Genomic DNA, 24,777 nt, shown 5'->3' on the forward strand with positions numbered 1-24,777 from the left:
GAGGAGTAACCAGGTGCATCAGGCTTGAAGAGTTAATGGCTAATGATTACTTGAAGGGCTGATGGTTAATGACCATACAGAAATTTGAGCAACTACAGAAGCTATTTCATAACACACAAGGTAGCACTGGGAAGGGCCATGGAAATCTCAACCACCCTCCTGTCCAAGGCAGGAGAAACCACAGCTATCAGCCTTGACAAACAGTTCACCTAAATTGGCATAATTTGATTCACTCATATTTAAGTACAATTGTTGCCTACAAGGGGAAATCATCAAAACAAGCAGTTAACACAACAACTCAATTCCCAGCCAGAAACAAAACTTGTGGAGGAGGACAGGCTTGTGGATGTGCCAAACTTGCCTCCCTGGTGTGGCCTCCAGGAGATGGGGAACCACCACAGCAGTGGAAGGAGGCTGCCACCGGGATTAATGTGCAACCTGATGACAGACCAGCTTTTGTAAGTAAAAGGGCAACTGTCCACTCCCACTGAGCCCAGACCCTTCTGCTGGGAATTGTGTTGAACCCAGCTGTTACCCTGGCTTTTCAAACAAGGATGTGTGTCCAGCGACTGGCAGGAGTTCACTGGCCAAAGATCAAGCATCACCATTCTACCACCCCAAGCTGGGTTTGATATATCATGGTGGTTCATTATCCCATCCCTGAGTGAGCTCAAGTTTGTTGGAGGTTTTTTTTTTTCTCATTTGAGAAATGACATTTCTATATTGGGAGTGTAATACCAGAATTAAGAATGACTAACTACAGCTCCTCATTTCTGGAAAAAAGGAAATACAGATCCACTCTGATTCCAGTTATATTCTGTTATTAATAGATAGTTCATTAGTCAAGTCCCACATTAAAAAGATCTTAAAGAGAACTGTATTCTCCTGCTCTTCAGAGGCAGAGAGCAGCACTGGCAAAGCTTTATCTTCCAGCCATGCCTTCTCTGGTATCCTGCACTTCCCTTGCTTGCACTGCCGTGCACCTAATGCCACACTGAAATCACTGTGGGAAAGAAATCAGGTGAAGGTTTCAGAAGTCAAAGGCACTTACTAGGTGTTAGCTGTAACCAGGAGATCTGCATTGTCAAAAAGGTTGACCCCTGGCACTTCCACAATGAGAACATATATAAATTCAATGATTAACATAAGGATCAATTTTCCAATACAGCTGATCTGAAGGAACACAGAGCAGGCCAGGAGACTCAATAAGACACTGTAGGTGAAGTACTGTATAAAGACAAAAATGGGAAAAAAACCAGAAGAGAGATGAGTGTCAGCTGGATAAATCAAAACTGAAAACAAAGGAAACTAAACAGAGGAATAGAAAGGGACTGGTAGTTATGTAGTTGAGCTGACCAAACCTGGGGCTGCCTGTGGGATTCTTCCACATTACAGAAGCTACAACTGAATGGATAAAGAGGAAATTCAGTGGCATTTTTCTTCAGGCATTATGTGCTTTACACTCAAGAGGTGCAGGGCTCACAGCTGGACACCCAAGGTTGTGACACAGCTTTTCCCTGGACACAGTTACTAAATTAGCTGAAAGAACCACCCAGTTATGCTGGATTAAGTTGTGCTTTAAGGTCAAATTCTGGACTCAAATTTCCATATCTGTACAACACATAGGACCAAGGATATTGGCAGTTCATACTCCTGGACAGATGCCCACTTGAGGCCAGCGGGAAAGCCCTGATCCTGCTGACGTGACACACTGGCTCCATCTGCAAGGCACAGGCTGGACAAACATCCCTATGCCCACCCCATGCCCACCCCATGATAATTTGTCCTGCCAGCAGCTGCAGACGTGCACACGTGTGGCTGTGGAGCACCTCTGCCACACCCAGGTGGTAAGGCAGCAGCTCCTGGGAGCTGAGTGTCCAGCATGCCAGTGCTTCCTAGTATGACTGCAGACTGCAGGTGCCATTTATGGCTCCTGGGAAAGATAGAAAGGATGCAAAATGAAGAGAGGCATGTTATCCAGCTCACCACCTTCCTGCTATCAAATCTGTGAAGATTTAAGCTTCCACTCTGTCTGGACAGGCCTATTTCTGGCAAAAACCCCATATCATGTGCCTGAGGCAATCCATCCTTTCAATGAAAAGCAAGCCCTAGTGAAAGTAGAAATATGCTTATGTTCTGAGCTCATTTATTAATAGTCATCACTGATATATTAAATTAGAGAAAATAACTTGTACAGCTTGTACTTGACTCCTCAGTTTCTAGAGAAAGGGTGGATGTTCCCCGTGACTGAGGGGTAGGATTCTGCCATCTCCTGAATGGACACTGGGAACAACAGGCAACACCTGCAGCAGATCCAACATGTGCCTTGCAGAGTGCAGGGGAAGGACTCCTCACTTCTTAGCCCCCTAAACAGCAGGACCTGGCTCAAGGCTGCTGGAGCAACCTCAGTATGCAAAATAGTTATTCCTCATTGCTTAAAATTCCTCTCTGTCCTGGACCAGTAGTCCATACAAATTCATGGTGGGCACAGACTGTTCCTAGTTCTCCACTGTGCCAGATTCTGCTCCTGGGTCTTTCTGTGGACACACTAAAGCCTCTGCAAGGTTGAAAGTCACAGTAATGGTAGTCTCAGAAACCTCACTGAATCACATAAGGACCATATTCCTGTTAAGTTAAATGGAAATATGTTCAGTAGGATACCAGGACTTTCAGTAGCACCTTGGACATCTGGATGGTAACAGATCTACCGTAAATCTGTCAAGTCCCCATAAACCCAGATGACCTTGACATAAATTCTACCTCTATCCTAGACAGAGTTGTTTTTCCTTTTCAATTTCCAGTAGACAACACATGTAACAGCTGTGACCTAAAAACTTGGAGAACGTTCTTGAATAGCTATGCAAAAAGATTGTTTTATTTTCCTTTGCAAAGTATTCTACCAGTGTGTAAAACCTATTTGGGCTGGTTTGGGTTGTGGGTTTGGTTTTTTTTTTTCCATTAGAAGCATTTTAATTTTTTCTAAACAAAATGCCCTGAAGATGTAGGAATTGCATTGCAAATCAAAGCAGACCACTGTCTGGGCTGCTGACCTGAGGCCAGAACCCACCATACCTTGGGAAAGAATACATAAGCAAAGTTTTTCATCAGGATATAAAACAATGGAGGAAAGGGTCAAATCTATGGCGACATTGGTTTTCAGAGAACTGATTTTCAGATAAAGCTGAGCACCCACAAACTCCTTTGAAATGACTTGCAGTTCTGCATGCCATTAACAACCTCATGGAGAAAGGACATTTCTCCTGCTACAGGCAGGCCCCAACTATCATAAAAGACTACTAAGTATTCAGCCCTGAAGGAACTTAAACGTTAATGTGGATTCATGATAATAACTTCAGACACTTAAGTCTGAGTGTAGTAGCCTGTGTCAGTCCTGTAAGGTCAGTCAGGAAAAACCTTGCTTTCCTCAGAATCACTGAGATTTATTCACACAGGTTTTATAGCCTTTCTCCAGACCAACCTCTGAAACCCATTTTTTTCAAGCAATACCTCTGGAAAGTTGCAGTTGGGCAAAGGACTGTCACAGAATCCCTGCAAGGTGCCCAGGCTGTAGTTGGAAGTCAGGTTGCTGATAAGGCATATGTCCACCCGGTCAGGAGTGATGTTGTATTCAGCAGCCATGCAGCTGGCAAGATCCACAGTGCTGCACATGAACTGGAAAACAAAGATGGTATTAAGCTCCACAGCACAGACAAAGAGAAGAAAACAAAATATTTTATATCAGTTAAAAAGGTGCTTGGAAATGGCTGTAGCAATGTACAAAATATGCAACATGAAATCATCAGCTTATGTTTTATTGCATGTGCAATGCCTATGCTTTTTTCCCCTAAAATATTAATTAACAAAATCCAGGCCCTAGAGAACAGCTGGTCTCTCTCTGAGCCTGAACTCAGCAGTGGTGTCTGATTGCACAGCCAGACCACCTCGGTCCCAAAAGTGCAACTCAAAACAGAGTGGTCACCATGCCCATGAGCTGATCCCTGTACTCGGAGCAGGAGGCAGCACGGTGGAGGGGCTGGCACAAAGCCCGAGGAACACTTACATCCCACTCAGTGTGGTGGGAGTTAAATAACACATCAGCCTCGTGCCAGCCCTTCCTGCAGGGATACGCTTCAGGCTGGCTCCTGCACTTGGAGCAGAAGCATTTAAAGAATCACACTAGGACCTGGGCACAAATCAGTGCCAGGCATATAATGGACTCTAGGGATGGAGCTGCTGGGCTCCCATTTCTTTTCTGTGCCCAAAAAGCAAAGGCCACCGACCTCAGTTGCTGTCAGTCCTAGGCAGGATCATGTTAAACTCAGTGGTTTTAAGGGTCACGATGCTGCAGAGCACCAATAAGAAAACAATGCAGAACTGAATAGATCAAAAGGAAATAATGGACATACCATGTTGACAAAGGCAGACAGAAAAACCAGGATAATGGCGAAGACTCCAACTAAGGTACTATTGGTCCTGGACTGTACAATCTTCTTAGAAAGAGTCTGGAGAGGAACTGGGAAAAGCTGCATGAGAGGAAAAAAAATAAAATCAAGGAGACACATAAAATCCGTGTTTGTTTTACAGACTACAAACTGCATTTGAGCCGCCCTCATCCTTCAGCGCAGGTCTGTGTGCACAGGGGCTGGAGGATGGTGATGGGGGATGGCGGCTGTGGGACAAGGGCGAGCAGAGACGTGACTGCCTCGTGGCAGCAGGCCCAGCTGGCTCACCAAATCTACTTAGCCCTTCCTAATGGGAGTGATGGCTCCTGAGCCCAGATAGCATGGCTTGCAGGGCTGTGCTCATCCTGTCGTGAGAAGCAAACCACAAGCCATCTGTAACTGAAATAGCCAGGAGCTTGAGCCTGGAAATTACTGGAGCAAAAATTTTAAAAAGCAGAAATGAAAATACACGTCATGATCACCAAGGCGTATCGTAGGACTCTCTGGTGCCATTTCAGACACAGACTGTTAAACAGCGCAGGCCAGCCCTGTGGTCTGTCAGACCCTCGGCGAAAGGCGCTGCACAGATCAGCTGGCCCGGGCTGGTCTGTGGCACTTGGCTCCACCCTCACACGGCAACAAAAATACCCGCGGGCGAGGCAATCGCGGAGCTGCTGCAGCCTGGCTGCCCCAGTGAGGCACTGCTAGCAGGGCTAGGAGCTCCCTGCGGATGGCTACTGACTGCGGCCCTGCAAGCCCTGCTTCAGGTGCTGCATCGCGTTCCGGGTGGAAACAGTCTGTGTGTTAGAGCGGGGACTGACCGGCGCCCTTCGCAGCCAGGCCGCCCCTCAGCAGGGCCTGAGGCCTCCCTGCACTGCACTGGCTGCCGAGCCAGCCCTCTCCTTCCATGTGCCACTGCTGCGCTAGTGGAAGCTCGGGGCTGGAGCAGGAATGCCAGGAAACCCTCGTTCACTGACATGCTGCCATGAGAAATTGTCCTCCCCCATGCCAGGGCAGAGGAGCTCTGCCCAGGACTGCCAAAGCCTTTTCCAGAGCCCAACTCTCCCTTCCCCTACTCACTGCATGAATAACCAAGCCACTAGAGGGTATTTTTAGAGACACAAAGAAACAACAGCACAGTGCCATGGCACTGCAATTTAACTATGACTAATGTTTCTATTAAAAGTCTTGCTTTTCCCTTTTATCCTTCACTCTTACATCTTCGGAGATGCAACATTTTGTCAGTGCTGTGCTTCCCACACTGTAGCAGCCCTACACTGTAATTAGCGAGTGTTGGAGCGGCCCAGGCACTGATTAGCTGGGGACTTTGTACAAGGAGAGGTTGCGGCAAGAGTTTTGAAAGAGCTGATTTCACCTGCTACCAGCACATGCTCCAGGTGAAAGGAGAGGGCAAGGCTCTGTGGAGGACTGGAGAAAAGGGGAAAGTGGGATTGTGACTTATTTGCACTGAATGAGGAATGATTGAAATTCACTGAAAGCTTATGCAATCCTTCAGGCTCAGTGGCAGCCACTATAAATCAAAGGAAAACACCTTTCTCTCAGAAATAAACCCTGATGACATAGAAGTCCTTAGCTCTGTTGATAAGCCACGAACCAAAATATCTCTTTGCCCTATCATGTCCTGCTGCTTCCACACAGATGTCAGCTAGCAGATCCCTACTAGAATAGGGTTATGGAAAATCCAGTGGGGCTTTCCTCTGTTCTAGCCCTTACAGGATTTGGAAGGAGAAGGAGGATCTGTACTGCATTTAGACAGTTTTCTCAGTAGATTACAGCAGGACCAGTTTTCCTGCCATCTCTTTGTTTGCCACCTCAAGGCCAAGCTCCACAAAGGTATTCAGGGACCTAACCTCCATCTGTAATCTCTGGGAAATCAGGCACCTAAATAAAACTTGTGAGTTATTTGTTGTGGATCTTGGCTCAAGCTCCTGCTGCCAATGATCCCATAAAAGCCTGACTTTGAACCAAGCCTGAGATATCAAGCAAAGCGATCAGTGGAAGACACTAAAGTTCTAATGAAAACATGTTTTCTTTGTATTAATCTTGGTTCTCATTACTTTGCAAACTAGGAAAAATTTTAGATCAGTAAACAAGTACAGCTGGGAAAAGTCCTGAAGAAGGAAGAAATGCCAAAATCTGTAGGAGGTCAGGGCTGCAGTTGAGAGTGCAACAACATAGTCATGCCGTGCATCTGAGGAACCCCTGCCTCCTGAACACTCATGGGAGCCCTGTCACATAAGTCATGTTCCCCCCATTTCACAGAGGCAGGTAAAGCCCAGGAACACCTGCAGCTTGAAGGACTTCTGTGATAGACATGGGGAGCCTGTCTCAGCTCTGACAATTCAGCTCCATTCTTGTAGTGCTTCCTCCATCCAACATCCAAAAGTCAGGGGTATAGCACAAAAGAAGAAAAAAAGAAAAGATTACTTTCCCTCCCATTTTCAAAACCACAAAAGTAAGATCCCTTCTGTCCTCATAAAAGAAGCAGAATATCAGGACACTATTACAGTACAGTAAAAATCCAAGCAGCCCTGCTCGTTGGCCCATTGATTTGTACTGCCCAACACCACCTGCTCCTCTTAGTGAGACTCAAATCCTGCCTGAGTGAAAAACAGGAGAAGGGAAGGTCTGATGAAATGGCAACTCCCAGCCCGCATTGGCACTACTGAGAAGGGGGTGAGAGAAAGGATGTGATCCATTTGGGCAGCTGAGATCCCTGTTTGGGCAGCCACACAAGTGTGAGGTCACTCATTAGCACTCTTGAAATCCCCATGTAAAGAAAACCACAATGGGAAAAAAGAAAATTGGATTGCCCAGTTGATTCCAGTTCACTCTGAATTGAAATGCATAAATGCAGGTGAAGAAAGGACACTGCTGTGCAGGTAAAAGTACAAGTTTAAAAAGTGATCCAACAAAGAGTATGTTACACTGAAAATAATCCACAACATCCAGTCATTTGCATGACAAAATTACTCTAAATAAAGCCCATTCTTTGCAATAAGAGCTGATCTAGGAGAGAAGAGAAATATTTCTTCTTTTGGTCTTCTTAATATATAGTGTGGATATGGAAAACTGCTTAGATAATTGCTGTTGTAAGATGAGGTCTTTGAGGTCCGATTTTTCAATTTGTAATAAAAGCCTTTGAGTAATTTTGAAGTACATTAAATGTTTCTGGAGTAAAAGACAACATCTCCAGGCAACTTGATGTTGCAAGTCCATTTTTGTAACTTATTTCACAGTGATTTATTAATTTATTTAAAAAGTACAGTTTTCAGAGGGTGATTTGTTTTTTTTCCTGATTGAGAAAAAAACCCCAAATGCTTTAGGAGCATCTAGACCAGCTTTCGGAGGCAAAGAAAGTGATAGGCAAGCTACACTTATGTAGAGCTACAGAAAAGCTTATTTTCTCGTAAAGGATAACTTGAAATTTCTCTCCTACGTGCTCCCAGGACCATGCAAGAAGTTGAATTCCACACAGCAGTGTAGATACAAGAAGTTAAAGGATTTTAAGAAAAAAACACAAGCTTGATAAGTTTGTAGCAAAACAGATGTCTGTCAGCAGAGTATTTGAGAAGGGACCCTGGTTCCCATGACCTTAGACTCTACTGGGAAGGGACACCGTCTCAGTGGCCAAGTCTTCATGGAGCATCAAAGCAAAGAACTGGAACCCTCTTGTTTATTACAGCTGAAGAAACTTGGAAAGCCAAGCTGACTGTGCTGGCAGTTCTAGGATCAGCTTCTAGTCCGTGGAGAATTTTATAGTGGAAGACAATAATGACAGCGAAGGAAAATAAAACATGATCAAGCTGTTCAGAAAGAGCCTGCTGGCCACTGTCAAAACCAGAGATGGAGAGGCCAAAACAGGGAGGGAAAAACTCACATGAAAGCTGGACAGAGGAAGAAAAAAGAGACACTTATCATGTAACAGTACAGCAAACAGGCAAAAGTTAAGCTTATGCTGATGTCTTGGGGTGGACACCTGCTTTCCAACTTTGTGTGGAATGAACTTCTGGTATTTAAAACATGTGCTCTCCTATCCCACATCTGAGTGTGAAGCAAAGCAAACAATGCTGACATCCCTGTCTTCAGGGATTTCATCTGAAGGATATGTAAAATTGCCTTCCTTCTGCAGGTATCTAAAAGTGTTTCCTGGAGCAAGGTGGAGTACAGAAATAAAGTAACACCCCTTATCCAAGGGCTGGGTAAACCCATTGCTTAAAAATCAAAGATTTGAAACACCAAGATCTTGGGTGACAGAAGTAGGCTGCAGCTATTAGGAGCCGCTGCCATCAGACATGGAGCTGACAAGCTAGAAGTACCTGTTCCCTAAACAAGCCATCTCATAATCAGGTGTTGTCAGCAGAGGCTAATTTGGAGCACTAAGAAGGGGTAATCAAAAAGGAACCGGAGCCAGAAGGCCAAATATTTTCAATATTTCCATCTCTTCACAGAAGCCACACTGGATGTTATACATGAGCATGTTGTGGGGATGAAGACTCACTGCTGGAAATATCAGGGGCTTCAGAAAATCCCATTAAATTCTGATGTTATTCTGAATTCCCTCTGATGTCTTGCGTATCCAGAGCCTGTGCACTGAGGCAAAGCCAGCCTAGAAGCAGTTGCAGGCACTACTGAGCAAACCTCTTCTACAGGAATTTGGAAGATCAATGCAAAGAAAGCAAGATTGAAATCTGCCTACCATCCTGGGGACTGAAAAGTCCTGTGTGCCTTTTAAGTTAACTAGTAATTAAGATCAGTAATAATTTTAAACCAAGAAGCCCAAACCAAAACCAAAGGATTTGAATGATGACAGAAGAATCGGGTGCTGTGGAAGTGGCCTGTAAATGCCAGTGGGTGACAAACAGCTCTGAGCCTTGGCGCGTGTGGTTGCCAGTCAGGCAGCTTGGGCTCTCCAGAGCTCCAGACCTGCCCCAGCTCTCGTCCCAGCAGAAGCAGTGAGTTGGTGTGGCTGGCCAGCTCCGCACCAAATTCCCAAGTTCTCTATGGCTGTGAGCAAAACCGTGTTACATTGGTTGTTAATTAACTGCTAACCACATTAACTACTGATACCAGTTTACAAATGAATGACTTTTACTAGCATGCTCAAGTGGATGGACACACCAAGTACAACCAGGCATCCATGGGTACCACTGCCCAGCTCAAGGGACCCAAGCCTTCTTATCAGCAGTGTTATTTCTGACTCGACTTCTCACTGCTGGTAAGCAAGGAAGACCAATGGGATGCTGCACATACAAACTAGGCTCCCTTTAAAGGTGTCATAAGGCCAAAGGAAACCCCGTGAGCGAGTTAAGTTCAAATAGAACTTGAAGCTTCTTTCGCTGGGAACAGTTTGCAGCTCTTATTATATGAGAAGAAGGCAAAGTTTAATTTCCAAATCTAGCTTCAAAAAAAATCAAAAAGACATGTATGGTGCAAGTCTGTCAAGAGCACCCACATTCAACTGTTGAAAATGGCACGGAGAAAATAATTAAAGTGAGACAAATCATCTGCCTGACATTATCCGTTATCCCACTGTTTCTTCTGCAGGAAACATAATGCTACTGAGCTATTTTATTCCAGGCACTGAGGAGCAAAGCTGAGCTTGGGCTAAGGAACCTGAATCTGAGCATATTCCATGTTCAGACACTTCTAGGCTAGAAGGATCCCTAAAACTGAAACACATCAATGTTTTTAATACAACACCTTTGAGTGAAATAGATGAGCACACCACCCTTTCCAGAATGCTCACTGCCAATTTACCACAGGCTGACAAGAAGAATTAATATGTTTTTGGACTTCACACAATGTATTTTTTTTCTGATCAAAGCCAGCTACAAGAAAGAGCCCACCAAATGTTGGAAGCTCTGTACACTCATCTGAAAAAGGCTGATAAAATTCTGTATGTTTGTGGCTTTTACTTCCCTCCAGGACATTTTTCCTTGATGATATTCTGCTTCTGATTATCTGCCTACCCAAACACGCATATGCAGCAGGGGCCAGTACACAGGCGGCTCTGCAGGAAGTTTACAGGGAGGAAATGAATGGTCAGTGTTTGGTCCCACACTGGAAAATGTGCTCTTCTTATATCAATATGAGAATGTCTGCAGGGGACTTAATAGACATGCAGATCCACAGAGTGATTACTTCTTGCTGAGCTAAAGAGATGCCAACCCTAACATCTGTTTGCAGTTCATTCTGCCTTATCAAAGGCTTTTTTCTGTAACCAATCCTTATCACACAGTGTGGAAAGGATGGCTAACAAAACACACTCTGTTAGCTGAAGAAGCAGATTGCTGATCTGGTTATCTTGGGCAGAGGACTACAAAGAAACCACTGTACTCACCTTTACACAGGAGTAAATGACCGAAACAAACACCACTGTGGTCAGGATCAGGAAACAGGTCAGGTAGAAACCCAGCATAAATGTAGAGCTGAAATCAAGGAGAGGTTTGGTTGATTTAATTTTGTTTTGTTTTGCACATCATATAGAATAGCTATGGCTCTGCTCTCCAGAACACATTTGTACAAGCTATGACACACTGCACAGGCTTTCCAATTAGGATCGCAGTAGGAGACACGAGGTGCTTTGAATACCAACAGATATTCTGGCCTATTTAGAATTACTCAGACAGGCTGCAGAACAGAGAATGCTGCATCTTTTATAGCAATCACCTTCCTGCTGGGGTGATAGAGGTGGGACTGAAAAACATTTCATGCACTAGAGGAGGTGACAGAACAACTTGTTGTGGCAGGTTGGACCCCAGCTGGCTGTGGGCAGGGCACCCCTGGGAAGGAAGGCGGGCTGAGTCCTAATCTCAGTGGGAATTCCTACCTGTCCTTGCACAGGGAATGTCTGTGCAGCAGCACTCTCTGTGCTCTGTCTTGTGCATGGGATGTGAGCAACTACAGCATAAGGATGGGCAGGGAAAACAGCCTCATCTTGGCCAGCTTGAGAGGTTCCTGCTCCTCCCAACTTTGAAGTACAAAGAGGATTCCAGGGCCAACTTTATACTATGCGTTTTCATCTGTTTTCCTCACGAAGATACTCAACATCAATTTCCTAGTGATTGGTCTCAGTGTGACAGGATAGGCCCTCTCCCAGGAGTCAGCCTTGTTCATAATCTAAAGGAAGTATTCTTGTGATGTGACACTGAGGCCAACCACACCAAAGCCAGCTGGTCTCTGTGTTCTCTCATGCCTACTAAGATAATTGTACTTGCTAATTCACTCTTTGAGCCTTTTTTGAAATTCCTTAAAGCTATTCCTCTTTATCATAATAAATTGACACTGACATTCTGTCTCTAGTTTCAGATTCCATGGTGTGCCTTTCATGAAGCTCTGATTGTGACACATATGCACCTGTGGTTTCACTTGGTGTTTAATTTCAATAAAAGACCAAAGCTATGCAACTGAAATACCAGGAAAAACAAACCAAAAGGTGAAGGGAAGTGTATCTAACCTGCAGTTAAAACATGGAATTTTATTTACTCTCAAACCAAATCACCTTTCAGACAGGCCAGGCTAGGGACACTTTAGAACTTGCAAAAAAAAAAACCCAAATAATCTACAACCCTCCTCATGGGCAGCATGGAAGGAGACTGAACAGCACAACATTTACACCACACTGCTGTAAGGGATTGGCTCCTGCATAATACAAAGGAGGCAGCCATATGGTTGCCACACATCAGAAATTGTCAAGTTGTCATTTAAATGTTAAACTGGGTTTTATGGAGACAGCATAGTGGATGCTTAGGGAGTTTGATGAGCAACACAAGGCTGGTAGAGGGCCTCTTGCAGGTATGAAGTTATGACAGCAATATCCAGGAATCCAAAGTGTAAGCCCTTGTTAAATCAGTTACGCTCAAAGAATATTTCTGGGTGTAATTAACAATGCATTAATTGCTGGGAATTCGTTCCAATTTTGAGCCTCTTTCAGCTTCACTTGCAGTTTCCCAAAGCAGACCTGTCTGTTTACACAGTGCATTTGTCCTGATGTTATTTTGCTGATTCAATCCTTCTGTGAGCTCTCCTGCCTGGGAGAGTGAACAACAAACATCAGACCTTCTGAATATCTGATCTGAACACTACAAACCAATCTCCACTCAAAAAAAATCTGTGGTGGGAACAGAAGTAGAAACAGTTGTAATGGCATAAAATAGTACTGGAACTCTCTTTAGGGACAATTTTTTGTCTTCTTGTAAGAAAGATAAATTTGGAGCATATTCAGAGCTTCTGTGATCTTGTTTTTCAGTTTAAAAATGACTAACTCCAAATTTATTTCCAGCACAGCATTGCTCAGTGAATGGTGTATTATTGCTACTAAACCAGAGCATAGGAAATACCCACATGCTGTAATTTTAAGTGATTTTTAAAGAACTCTTTGAGAAGAACTCCCATTTCTGCAGAGCTCACTGCTGGAAAAGATTTAGTGGGTTGTGCTGTGCCTTGCAGACAAAGCTGCAGAGCACTGCAGCGGGCCAAGAGCACTGTGTCCCACAGCCCTGAGGAGCTCATGCCGCTCTTGCCTGGGAAAAGAAATGACTGCAACCCTTAAATCTGGAGCGAGCCACTCAAAGCTCAGCCATGTGCAGCTCAACCCCCTCGTTACCTCTCTTCTTGCCCAGCTGCTCTGAGTCCAGAAGAATAAATGTATGAGAGATTATGCCTTATTTGTTAAGCAGACCCTGAGACCTCAGTGCTCTGAGCAGTGAGGCTGTGACGAGTTTTCACCTCCCTGTCCCACTGTGTTTAGATAAGAGGACAGCCCAGCCCTGTGCTGTGAGTGTGTGCTATGCCTTGGTAGGCAAACCTTCCTACTTGATGATATTTGTTTTCCACAGGTTTATAAATGTGCTGAACTGAATTTCCTAAGATGGAGGTAAATTATAGGAGAAATCACACTGGGAAAACAGAAATCCTCACATGTCAGTGAGGAGGTTTTAATCTGCACTAGAAATGGGTGAAAACAATAAGCACCATGCATCACTTGAACATGAATTATTTAAGGATTTTTCTCTTCCCCTTGGTGTTCTGAATTTTCAAGAAAAAAACAAAGAAAAGTAGGCCGGAATAGAGGAGGGGAGCAGATGGGAGCAAAGGGATGAAAGGGTACTCACTGTGGCACAATTATGATTTGAACAAAGCAGATGAAGAGGAAGACTAGGGAGGCACAAGCCACATAGGCTCCAAACCTGTCATCCACCTGCTTGGAGTACTGCAAAAAAACACAGTTATGTTACTGGGAAATTTGGGTGGCTGCTTTCTCTCCACAAAAAGTTCTTACTTGGCTTTTGTCTATGTCCTTGAAAAGCAGTGCTGGTAGGAAACAACATTCCAAACTCCCCTTCTCCCCGGGCAATCTGTAAGGGCTTGAACAGGCCCAAAGGCCACGGAAGGAAGCCACAGAGCTGGGTGGAGAGAGGATTCACCAACTGCCCCTTGCACGAGGGGAACAGAAATGGATTAACTGGGACCAAGATTCTAGGTCGCTGTCATCAGGCCGAAACTTCTGCGATGGGAAGTTTCCTCCAAGAGGGACAAATGCTGCTAATGAGAAAACCTCCCATGTCATGCAGATGACTTGACTCATTCTAATGACAGTGCAAGGTTTTCACACAGTCACTCCTTCCAACTACTTGTCAACGTATTGGCCATGTGGGAGCTGCACCCAATTCCCAAAGATGCTTTATTTAGCTTGAAGCACGGTTCTCAGCACAGACAGTCTCAATGTTTGAACCACAGAATAAAAGGTGCTCTGAACAGGTGAACCACTAATTTCCCTGGCAGTTTTCAGATATAAATTTGAAGAGGAGGAGTGGGGGGAAATTACATGCTTGAGCTTTTATCCTGTCCCACACTGATTCATTGAACAGCTGTAAATCCTGAAAAGCTCTGCTTTTGCAATAGGTAGTCATTCTTGTCAAGGAAAGACTGTTTCTAAATAAAATTATAAAATAACTAGTGCAAACTTATTATGAAGTTTTTTCCATTGAATAATGAGTTTAACCCAAAGACCACTAAATCATCCCAAGGATCTGTGCTTGGATAAAAAATAAAAGAAAAAATAGATTACTTACTTTGTGCAATTAAACCCACCACTTTTTATGATACCTTTAATAATGTCATCCAGGTACCTCTAGACTTAGAATTTAGACTTGAAAATTTAACTTTGCATCTAGAGCTGATGATATCTCTACTATATAGTCAGGGAAATGATCTTTGCCTCACAGCAATATCTGAAATCAAATCAGGAAGAGATCAACTCCTCATGAGCTTTAGGTCTGTTACTCCCCTTTCTCACATTTGTGGGACAGAGAACTCTATTTATTGCTTAAAATGGGCCCCCAAAAATGTCCAGAGTACAAATTGCATCCAAATGAACCCTAATAGTACCTGGGGCTCTTTGTGGGGACGAAGGGCAGGGAAAAGTCCCTCTAAAGGTGTTTCTGAGCTTGGGTAGGCTGAAGTGGGTTTCTCCAGTGATTTGAAGGAGATAAGGGGTGACCACAATCTCGGTTTGGAGTCTCAAAGTCAGGCAAACAATCTGGTTTATTCTGCTTATCACTGCATATTCATGTGTGTCTGCTAGAAATGGCTTCATTTTCCTGGCCAGTACTCCCTTCAGATGACTGTGATTTTTTTAGGACAAGTTATATTAAGGTTTCCATGAAGAAGCATGGATTTTTTAAGATCACAACCCCACCTCCAATACCCAAACCATCGCTTAAACCATAGATATAAAAGCCTGACCTTCTGCAGGAGAATTAAAGCTCCTAACAAGTCTCCCTGACACGCTGCAAGGACTTTTAGACGTTACCTTTTTCTCCAAGTCAGGCTCCCTGAATGTTAAGAGGAACTTGCGCACGTGCTCAGAGCGCAGCCGATCAATACTTCTGGCGTCGATGGCCCGGCCCAGGAACTCGTCCACTTCATCCTCTGGGTTCATACTCTCCTGGGTACTCCTGAGGATGTCATGAAAAGGGAGCATAAGAGCACAAGATAATTTCTGCCTCTGCACAGTGTGTTATCATTGCAGTCTATAACAAGCTGGAGGTTAATGACATTTTGCTTATGACAGCTTCAATTGGGAAAGGGACTGGGAGCAGAGAGGGGAATGATATCAGCTCTAGAGCTCACTGCCAGTCCTGAGTCATTTTTACAAGGATTCCATTTATTTGCCCTTTTTCTATATTACATTTGTTTCCTTGCCTTCAGGTCTCATTTCTATCCCTCATTCTCTAAAACCACTGGGTAGCCTCCTTCCCCTTGTTCTCTGACTTACTCTTCCCTGCACTACTGTGCTGTTGTAGCTGTTATTGCCTGCACTGAAAAATTATTTATGCATCCTGTCATATTTCTTGCTTACTAATAACAATTTCTGTAAATATTACTATGAAAATTTCCAAACTTGAACAATTCTCCCTTTTTGAGAAAAAAATTGTTTACAGAACAAACATGTGGGGAAAAAGATGTTGCCTGACTCCCCTTCACACAGTTATTTATGAGTATAAAGCATAAAACAGAAAGAAAAATCTGTTTACAAGATATTTACTTAAGGAAAGGTTGCAAAAGAAAAAGGCAACCAAAGGAAAAAATTACAAATTAGATTCTGCTTTCTAAATATGTGGAACAAGATTTCTAGGTTACTTAAAATCTTTTGTGTCGCTGTTTTTCTGAATCTCTTCTATAGCTTCAGAAAATGAAGTTGATTTTCAAAAACTGTTGAGAAAAAAAAAAACCTGCAAACTTAATTGTCCTGAGGCATTTTGCTCTGAGGATCAGGAAACCTGAAGCACCTCCCCAAATTCTAGTTATTTTTAAATCTAACAGTATTTTAATGACTTGATGCTGTCACTTTAATCGCCTGCCCTCAAAGAAGCTATAGGCAGAAATTAAAAGCTAATCCTGAAGTACTGTTTTTCTGCTCTGCTTGCCTGATTACCCAGGTTATCCACAGAGTTTGCCAATAGTTATCCACTGAAATGGGCCCCTCCCTTGCACTGGAGTATATCCAGCAGATAACTATTTCTGTGTGCAAACCCCATGATGGCACAGCAACTTAGGGCTCATGTTGTGTGACCCTCAGTTCAGGCACTCTGGAGAAAAAATCCCAGGGTCCAACAAGCATGATGAAAAGCTACTCTGCTTTATTTCCCTGGTTTCATTTGTACTGCACCAGAGCACACAATGCACTTTGTGTTGCAGCCAGCAGGCTCCCACAGGTAAGGCTGTGCTGGAAAGCAGCTTACAAACCAGAATGTGAATCTGTTTTAAAAGTTTAAAGGTCCCTTTCCAAAAGAAAGGCTCTTTCAAAGCTTTCTGCAAAACTGGATCAGATTTTAAGAAGCCCTCTGTACCTCAACTCTTCCGTGCACCTCTTGGCAAGATAAAAATAAATCAGGTCTATCTGCTTATTTCCATTCTACCACTCCTTGCCCCAGCCAGCAAGTTGAATGTGTCTGCACCTCAGCTGGGTCATGATAACACACCAGTGGCATCTATTTAGTGACCATATAGTAATTACAAACCTAGTTTGCCTCAAGGTCTAATCTCTATTTTAGCCAACCTTAGTATTTCAGTGGGGCTGGGGGAAAGAGTTTTTTATTTTTAGGCTCTAGAAGTTATTTAATTCCTAGAAATTCAAATATCTGCTTTGAAAATAAATGTTGTTTTCCCTACAAGGTCAGGACATCCAATTTACTTCCTCAGAGGGAGCACATCTGCTTGAGCATTCAAGGGGATGATGCTTATTTTCATTCAGTCCTTGCAACATCTTCTGGGCTCATAAAAACGAGCAAGGAAATCATTAGGCTTCATATTTACAGAATGTCTTCCAAGATCCTGTGAGAAATGTACACACTTGGGTCATTCACATTTAGCCATTTCATACCACACATGGGACGTGAGATGCCTTTTCCACTGGAACCAAAGCAAAAGAGGCAGCTCAGCATCTTGGCAAAGCTCAGTCAAATTTCAAGTTCCAGTCTGAAAATGTCACTCAGGAAGATGCAAAGAGAAGAACCTGCCTGCTTGGTCCCTACCTCGGCTGCCTGCAGGTTTGTAATAGGTCGTTTTACTGCTCAGGGTGTTTCTAATACAACAGTAACCTCCAAGGTTGCAGTCTGTGTAGAAAATACCTCTGCAGGTTTTAAATTGCCTTGCTGGGACGTTGGCAATGGGCAGCCACCCTCACACAGACTGCAGGGAAGCTCAGCCACCTCACACAGACCGAGCTGTTCAGGTGACTTTCACAGCCCATTGTGCCCAAGCTAAACTACAGTACAGCAAGTTTGGGTACATTTGCATAAATGTAATTTTAAATTGGCATACAAAAGTTCCCCATGCTAAGGAGCGCCCTGGAGGCATTGCCTGTAAGTCAGAGCTGAGGTACTGCCATAGACTAATGAAATTCATATGTCAAAATGCCTTTTGATATACCGATAGTGTGTTTATTGGGGGGGAAATGAGGATTTCAGGCTGCTATGAAACTTCCAAAAACACATCCTAAAAGCAGTGATGAGATTTCTCAAATGCAGCCAACAGAAAATTGTGTCAAGGGACAGGAACAGCACAAACAGAGCTTGTAGCAACTTTTCCACTCTGCTTGCAAATGTGAATGCTACCAATTAACCTAGAGATGCTGGCTTCAGAGTGGTCCAAAAATGTGCTGCTGATTTAATTACTTTCTGCCAATGCAGAGTGTGACCACTGCCAAAACTACATGTATGCCATAATTTTAAACGCTTCATGCTTAGATTCAGTAACTAAACCTGCACTCAGCCACATAAGGTTTGATTCTGTTTTCAGGGATGTGTGGTGCCCACGTCCTCCTCTGCTGCCAGACAAAAGTATGGACCCTCAGTGTTTGGCACGTGAAGGAACTGCCTTAGTGCTTGACATGGTTTAGGTATCTAATTTTAACCATTCTCACCATGCACATATTCTGCTAGAAATTTATTCTTGCCAAATCTTTGTACTTGAGTTAAACAGATTTCTGGATAAAGAGGATCAGAGGCAAGTAGTAGCTTCTTTAGGTGCTGAACAGAAATGCAAAAATCCTGAAATCTGTATGATAAGTTGACACCATGCTGAGCAAGACAGCTCAGCTATTGGCTGTAAAAGCCCAAGGAACCTTTCAAACTATAGCATGGAGTACAGATATTGTGGTCCTTGGAGCAACAGAGGAGATGCTGCTCCTCAGCTGTTGGGTGACTCTGTTGTGGACCAGCACTGAGGCAGCTGATTTTTGTGTTTTCTTGCAGGAACTATGAAGAAAAATGCTATGTCATGAGGGATACTGAAAATTTCGGTATTCCTATTAACTATTTTGTTGTAATCTGTTAGCTCTTTTCTGCCCAAAGCATTTCTAACATCACCTGAGTTCCCAGCACCCATGGACACAACAGCAAACAGGAAACAGTGGGACCAGCCAAACATCCCAGGGTGCACAGAGCTAAATGTTACAAAAATCCAGTTTGCTGGGAAGGGCAAGGGAAGGAGAGAATGACTCTTAATACTGCCATGTTCAAACTTATCACTTTCCTTTTCCTTTCAGGCAGCTGCTCTCAGTGCTCAACCACCATAACGTGAATTTTCCCACAGCTGGATGCCTAGAGCCCACAGAAGCATTTACCTGTCCCAGCTCACAGAAATCCACTCAGTCCTGACCAGGAGCCTGAGAAACATGATAAGGAGCAACAGCAACATATTTTAGGCATCAGTCTCCTCTACTGTTGCCTAACTTGCTCTAGGCAAGCTTGTAATTAGTGCCATTCAGCAGGACTGAATGTGAAATTATTCTAAACACCTTCAATACAGTAAATGCTTTTGTTATGTCCAATTGTAGAAGTTAAACAGTGAATGTGTTTGAGGTTTTTTCCTCCAAAGGCAATTTTTCAAAATAGCACTCTCATTAAATTATTTTAACCATTTCCCTAAAGTCCTATATGAAAAAAATGAAAATGCTGCTAAAATTTGGCTATATTTTAGAGCATGAAACTTTGAATTTACTTTTTCAAACAAGATATCATTTCTGAGTTTATTTTTATATATAGAAATAAGTAATATGCAATAATGAGCAATATAAAATGGATACAAATAAACTCAGAAACTCTACAGGCATTTCAATACATACATGAACTTTTCTTATTGGAGACATCCAACTCTTAGATATACTTTAGAGGGAGATTTTGTCTTGGGTTATTTTCAAAGAGTGGAGATTATTTGGGGTGAGGGGAAGTGCAGCAAAAGCATTTTAATTATAAAAGCAAGTTAGAACCACCAAACAAATAAATGTCTTGAGGGCAGTGGCTGTTCTGAATGCACATCAGTCAATCCCGTGCCCTCAACTGGCTGTCCCTCCAGGGCAAACCTCTGGGGAGTCCAAGCATTATTTTTGGCTTCTGGGCATCAATTTTTGTCCTTTTTTAATATGAGAAAAAAATCCCAAACGTGTAAACATAACAGTGTATGACAGAAGTAAATTTGCTTACTTGTCCTTGGGGTCCTCGAAACCCTGAAAGAAAGGAAAAGGGCACAAGGGTGAGCAAACAGGCTGACCTTGAGAACACAAAGCGTTCCGGGAACGGCGTTTCACAGGGGACTTCTCAGGGCGCTCATTTGTTAGGTGTGGATGGACAGCTTTTACCCACCCACAGCAATATTTTGTGCAGCCGTGTCAGCAGGCAGACAGAGCAGCTTTGGCAAAACACATTCCTTCAGATATAAATTCATGGAAGTGCAGATAAAGGAAATGTTTCAGCTGCCTGCTGGCACACTTTATTCCAGGTGTCTTCTTTTTAGCAGTCACTGTTACAAATAATACAGTGGAAATTGCGCTGATATTAAAACTGAGGATGTATTTTACTTGAAACCAAACTCAGAACGATAACATTAGTCAGCCTTTGTATTCAAGAAGGCTTCATCTCTTTATGTCAGGCTCAGTTAAGGGCAATGGATGCATTTTGGTTTTCATCTCTCCCAGGGGTCTCCCTGCTCCTCCCCTCATCACATGCACACACAGAATATGTTTTCTTGAATAAGATTTCAGGAATAATTTATAATATTTGCAATAGCCCAGATATTCACAATTTTTTCAGGACCACCTGAATTAAGTGTAAGTATTTATGAGTCATCCATAGTTTAAATGGCTAGAAGGCCTTAGACAAAATTATATATGGAGGCATAAGTTTATATGTTTAGTATTAACATACATAACAGACCAAATTGCATCAAAATTGCCACTTTGCATGGCTGAAAAAAATGTGCCCTATGACATCTTGGCTTAAGTTTAACTGTAGTCAAGAAAAGTTGTATGTTTGACAAGTAGGGTCAAATACTCAGGCACAGAGTTTGTACCCTGTGTTCCAAAACATAAAACAAATGTATCTGGGAGATATGAAGAACTGCTTTTGTTTTTCTCCCAGAGATCTCAGGCCAAAACTGCTCAGGGCACGTGAGGATATTCCAGCTGCTGGACCTGCAGCAGCAGCCAGTCTGGGGGCAGCACACTGAGATCCATCCTGACTGTGGATAAGCAAACATCTTTGGGCAAAAGTCTTGCCACAGCCGCCTTGTCCAACACCATCAGAAACAACAGCACTGACCAGATACTAAACGAGAACAGATTTTGCCTTTGCAATGATTTAGCAGTGTGGCCACATGGCAGAAAGAAAGACAACACAGCATCTCTGAACAGCACCAGCTTTGCCAGAGGGAAAAAGTGAGGTCTGTCACTCAGGTCAGCAGCCAGCACTGTGATTCACTGAGAGAACAATTTCCATTTTTACGTACTCCGTTTCAGACTAAAACCACACTCCTAAACAGGAACTGCCACTTCAACTTAACCCATCAGAAATTCAGATAAAGGAAGTCTCTCAGTTCCATGTCACAATCACCAGCAGATCCAGTGGGAAGAAGGACATAGTAATATTGATTCAAAATTAGCATGTCCAGTTATCCAAGCAAAAAAAAAAAAAAAAAAAAAAAAGTACTTTCTGATTTCACATTAAAGAGTGAAGTGATCATTCAACTTTTTGTTGTGTGTTTTTTTCCTTATTCTTTTGCCTAATTATTTTACAGTTGTCAGAAATATCTGATTGATTTATTTATTTATCCTCCAAGTAATCCTACAAAACAGTGCCAAAAGTGAAAGCTCACTGCTTAATCATGGAGACAAAATGCTCACTAATTTGTCTGGTGTCATTGTCAGTTAGGCTGCAAAAAAGAAAAAAATAAAATCAACTGAACATGACTAGCTACCAGCCAAGAAATAAGCAGAGGGAACCGATGAGAAAACAGCCAGTACTTGCTTATTAGATAGATATCAAGTTCACATTTTCAAGCTTAGCCACTTGGGAACTGGATGACTGACTGCAGTGGGAGAGTCCCCTAAAATGGTCTGATTTTCACAACCGGCTGCATAACCATCCATCTCACTGAATTCCTCAAACTAAATTCAGATCTCACACTCCTGCCTTCAAGATGCACAAGTTTGAGGATACAGGCAAACCAGGTCAAGTTACTAAAACACCTCAGCAAGCACATCCTCAAAAAATTCCCCAATATTTCAAGTGTGGAATAATATTTAACTGGCCATTTATACGGGTGAACACTTAATCCACATGGAGTTTGATTCTGCCCTGCTTTTCTCCCTCATCAAAACTGTTACAAGGAAAGTTCCTAAAATGATAGAGAATTAATTATCTAGCTTTTCAATTTACAATACTAAATTGTGCTTGAAATTCTGGAAATTCTTTTTGCTGGTAACTCAAATTAAATTGGTGTTTAAAACCAAAGACCAAAAAAATACACATTTCAGGTGAAGCAGAAAAGGAAAAGACTATTACATTTTCTTTCCTGGGTCTTCCTTTAACAAGGTTAAATATTTAAAAGTGACTTGAACTTTAATTAGAGAGAATCAGCTTAAAATTAAATGTTGTAGGAACCTAAATGTTGTAGTTAAGCAAATTAAATGATTCACTTCAAACGCTCCCATTTCATACTACAGATTCTTCAAGCAGAATTGCCAAAAATGGAATTGTTATGGAGAAAGGTCTGTGGGATTATTTTAGGAAAAAAAATCCTTAAACATAGCTTCTTAAAAACTGGCCATTTATTACAGGATATCTTTCTTATTTGCCCTGGAAGACTTAGCCAGAATATAGAGCAAATATACCTCTAGGATCTTGCTGTGACCAGAGATTTCCCTCCATCTTCACTAAAGCACCCATGTTTCAATCACTCACCAAGAAGCCTTTCAGGAGGAGGAGGTGATGACACACACAGGGTCACGCTGCCCGCCCTGGTTTGGGTTAGGAGGGAAATTTCCCCCTGGGTTTTGGTTAATGTGCTTTCACCTCCTCCAGTTTTGTGGTCATGCTCGGTTCATTGAAAAATCTGCACTTAAAATTATTTCCTTCCCTTTGCACAAGGCTTGAGCACTAATGACATATTGGTCTTTTTTCTTATCCACAGCTGGCAAATAGTTTAGGATCTTCAGGAGTCAGATGCTTTGCTCTAGTTAAAGCCCTTGGCTCAGAGTAAGGCTGCTCCCATCAACTGCAATAGTCTGTGTTACACACAGGATAAACACACAACCAACCCTGCAGGAATAGGGTCTACATGGATTTTCCTTCATTCCCATTCATAATCTGCTAGCCAAATTTCCAAGCTCAAGCAGGAAAGAGAAATAAGAAGGGCTAAAGGCATTCTCCAGCACCCCTCATGTCACCTGTCTGTGTTTCTCACTGGAGGTTGGATGGCTGGGCTGGGGCTGGACTCCGCTTCTTTGGGTACTGCTGCACAGCGATACGCCAAAATTGGCATTTCTGCACCACATATACAGAAACCTGAACACATCCCCCCACAAAAAATGCTGATAAAAATGAGGTGCCAGTAAATTAGGAGAGGGGGAGTAAAGGGATAAGAAGAGAAACAACCCCTTCCTGGGGTTAAGAATGTAAATCCCCTCTTGACTGCTTATGGATTTGTACCCAGCAGGCTGAAGCAATGCCAGTGGTCTTCTAGGGCGCTATGAAGAAAAGGCTGGGAATTGTCAGCAGGGATGTGTTGCAGTGGGGATACTGCAGGGATGAAAATGGCAAAAGTAGTGATGGCTACAAGAATTGGACAGACAGCAGTTCACAGGAGTTCAAGAATAGCTCCATAATCATGATGATAAAGTAGGCCTTGTTAAGGCCAAAATTCCTTTCTTCTAGAAGGGACCATAAGGCATGAGACAGGTCTTATCACAGTGCACTACTAATGGACTGCTGCATATAGGACCTCATGCAAATTTTATTCAGTCTCCTTTTAAATATCCCCGATATTGGTGTTTTTCTCATTCCCTTGGGAGGCTGTATTACTCGCCATCAGATTGCAAAAGCAAAGGTAATAGCACTTAATAATTGCTCTGAGACTAAGACAGTCCTCTCTCTGACTTCAGGAACATTAACACAAACTCAGCTGGATCAACTCCCTTAAAGGCTCTGCTCTTTGTCTTTTCTACAGGAGATTATTAAAAAAGCCTTATTTTTTTATGGCAGGTCAGGTGACTCAGAATCTACACTGACATCGTCAGTGGGAGTAGATGTGCAGGAGGAAGAAAAGAGGGAATGTTATATTACTGCATCTGTCCCTATGTCCCCTAAGGCTTACTATTTTATGGGGGATATTTTATGAATATCTATTGTGCTAAAAGCTCATATGACTGCCATCTCTCTGCTTGACTTCTAAATTAACTAAGCCCTTTTCTTTGAAGATTAAAACTGATTCCTTAAATAGAATGATAAAGTGTTTGTCAAAGACATGACAAGCTGACTGCTATACCATAACACTTAAAATCAAGAACTATTAGAAATAATTATTCTAACTTTGAGAACATTGACTGCAGCTATTAACATATTGTAAATATGCAAAGAAAAGTGGAATAGATTTTATATGCTTTTAACTTTTCATTTAACTCCAAAAATAAGACAGTAGAGGGGCTGATGCGCTTCATGACCTTCTTAATGGCAATGTGGGTAGGAAGCATGAATTTCACCCTTAAAAACTTCACTCTCAACTCCAGCAAAGATCTTAAGAGCAAAAATGACAAAGACTAATTTTTCTTGCCCTGTTTTCATCCCCAGGACAAAGTCAAAATAGGATTTGCATGATGGCAAAGCAGAATTTGAATTAACTTTGGACTTAGGGACAAAATGAGCTTTGTAAGAGTTAAGGCCAACTTGCAGAGGTGCTTCACAGAGACAGTGACCATGGAAAACAGAAAGGGAGAGTGACAGGCTGAGAGTGGATGTTGTTAAAAACAAACCTG

General features: G+C 42.7%; 1 protein-coding gene across 1 annotated transcript in view; it reads right to left on the reverse strand.

Annotated features, from left to right (window-relative positions):
- The window catches only part of ADCY5 (adenylate cyclase 5), a 205,305-nt gene that overhangs the window by 10,777 nt on the left and 169,751 nt on the right, over window positions 1-24,777 (reverse strand). Inside the window, exons 9-15 of the mRNA XM_069021086.1 lie at window positions 19,955-19,977; window positions 15,280-15,424; window positions 13,580-13,677; window positions 10,807-10,894; window positions 4,407-4,523; window positions 3,508-3,672; window positions 1,052-1,227 (exon numbers count right to left, since the gene is read on the reverse strand). Coding sequence (XP_068877187.1) covers window positions 1,052-1,227; window positions 3,508-3,672; window positions 4,407-4,523; window positions 10,807-10,894; window positions 13,580-13,677; window positions 15,280-15,424; window positions 19,955-19,977 — 812 coding nt within the window. The remainder of the gene's footprint in view (window positions 1-1,051; window positions 1,228-3,507; window positions 3,673-4,406; window positions 4,524-10,806; window positions 10,895-13,579; window positions 13,678-15,279; window positions 15,425-19,954; window positions 19,978-24,777) is intronic.

This window comes from Aphelocoma coerulescens, chromosome 7, assembly GCF_041296385.1.
Source record: "Aphelocoma coerulescens isolate FSJ_1873_10779 chromosome 7, UR_Acoe_1.0, whole genome shotgun sequence".
NCBI lineage: Eukaryota > Metazoa > Chordata > Aves > Passeriformes > Corvidae > Aphelocoma > Aphelocoma coerulescens.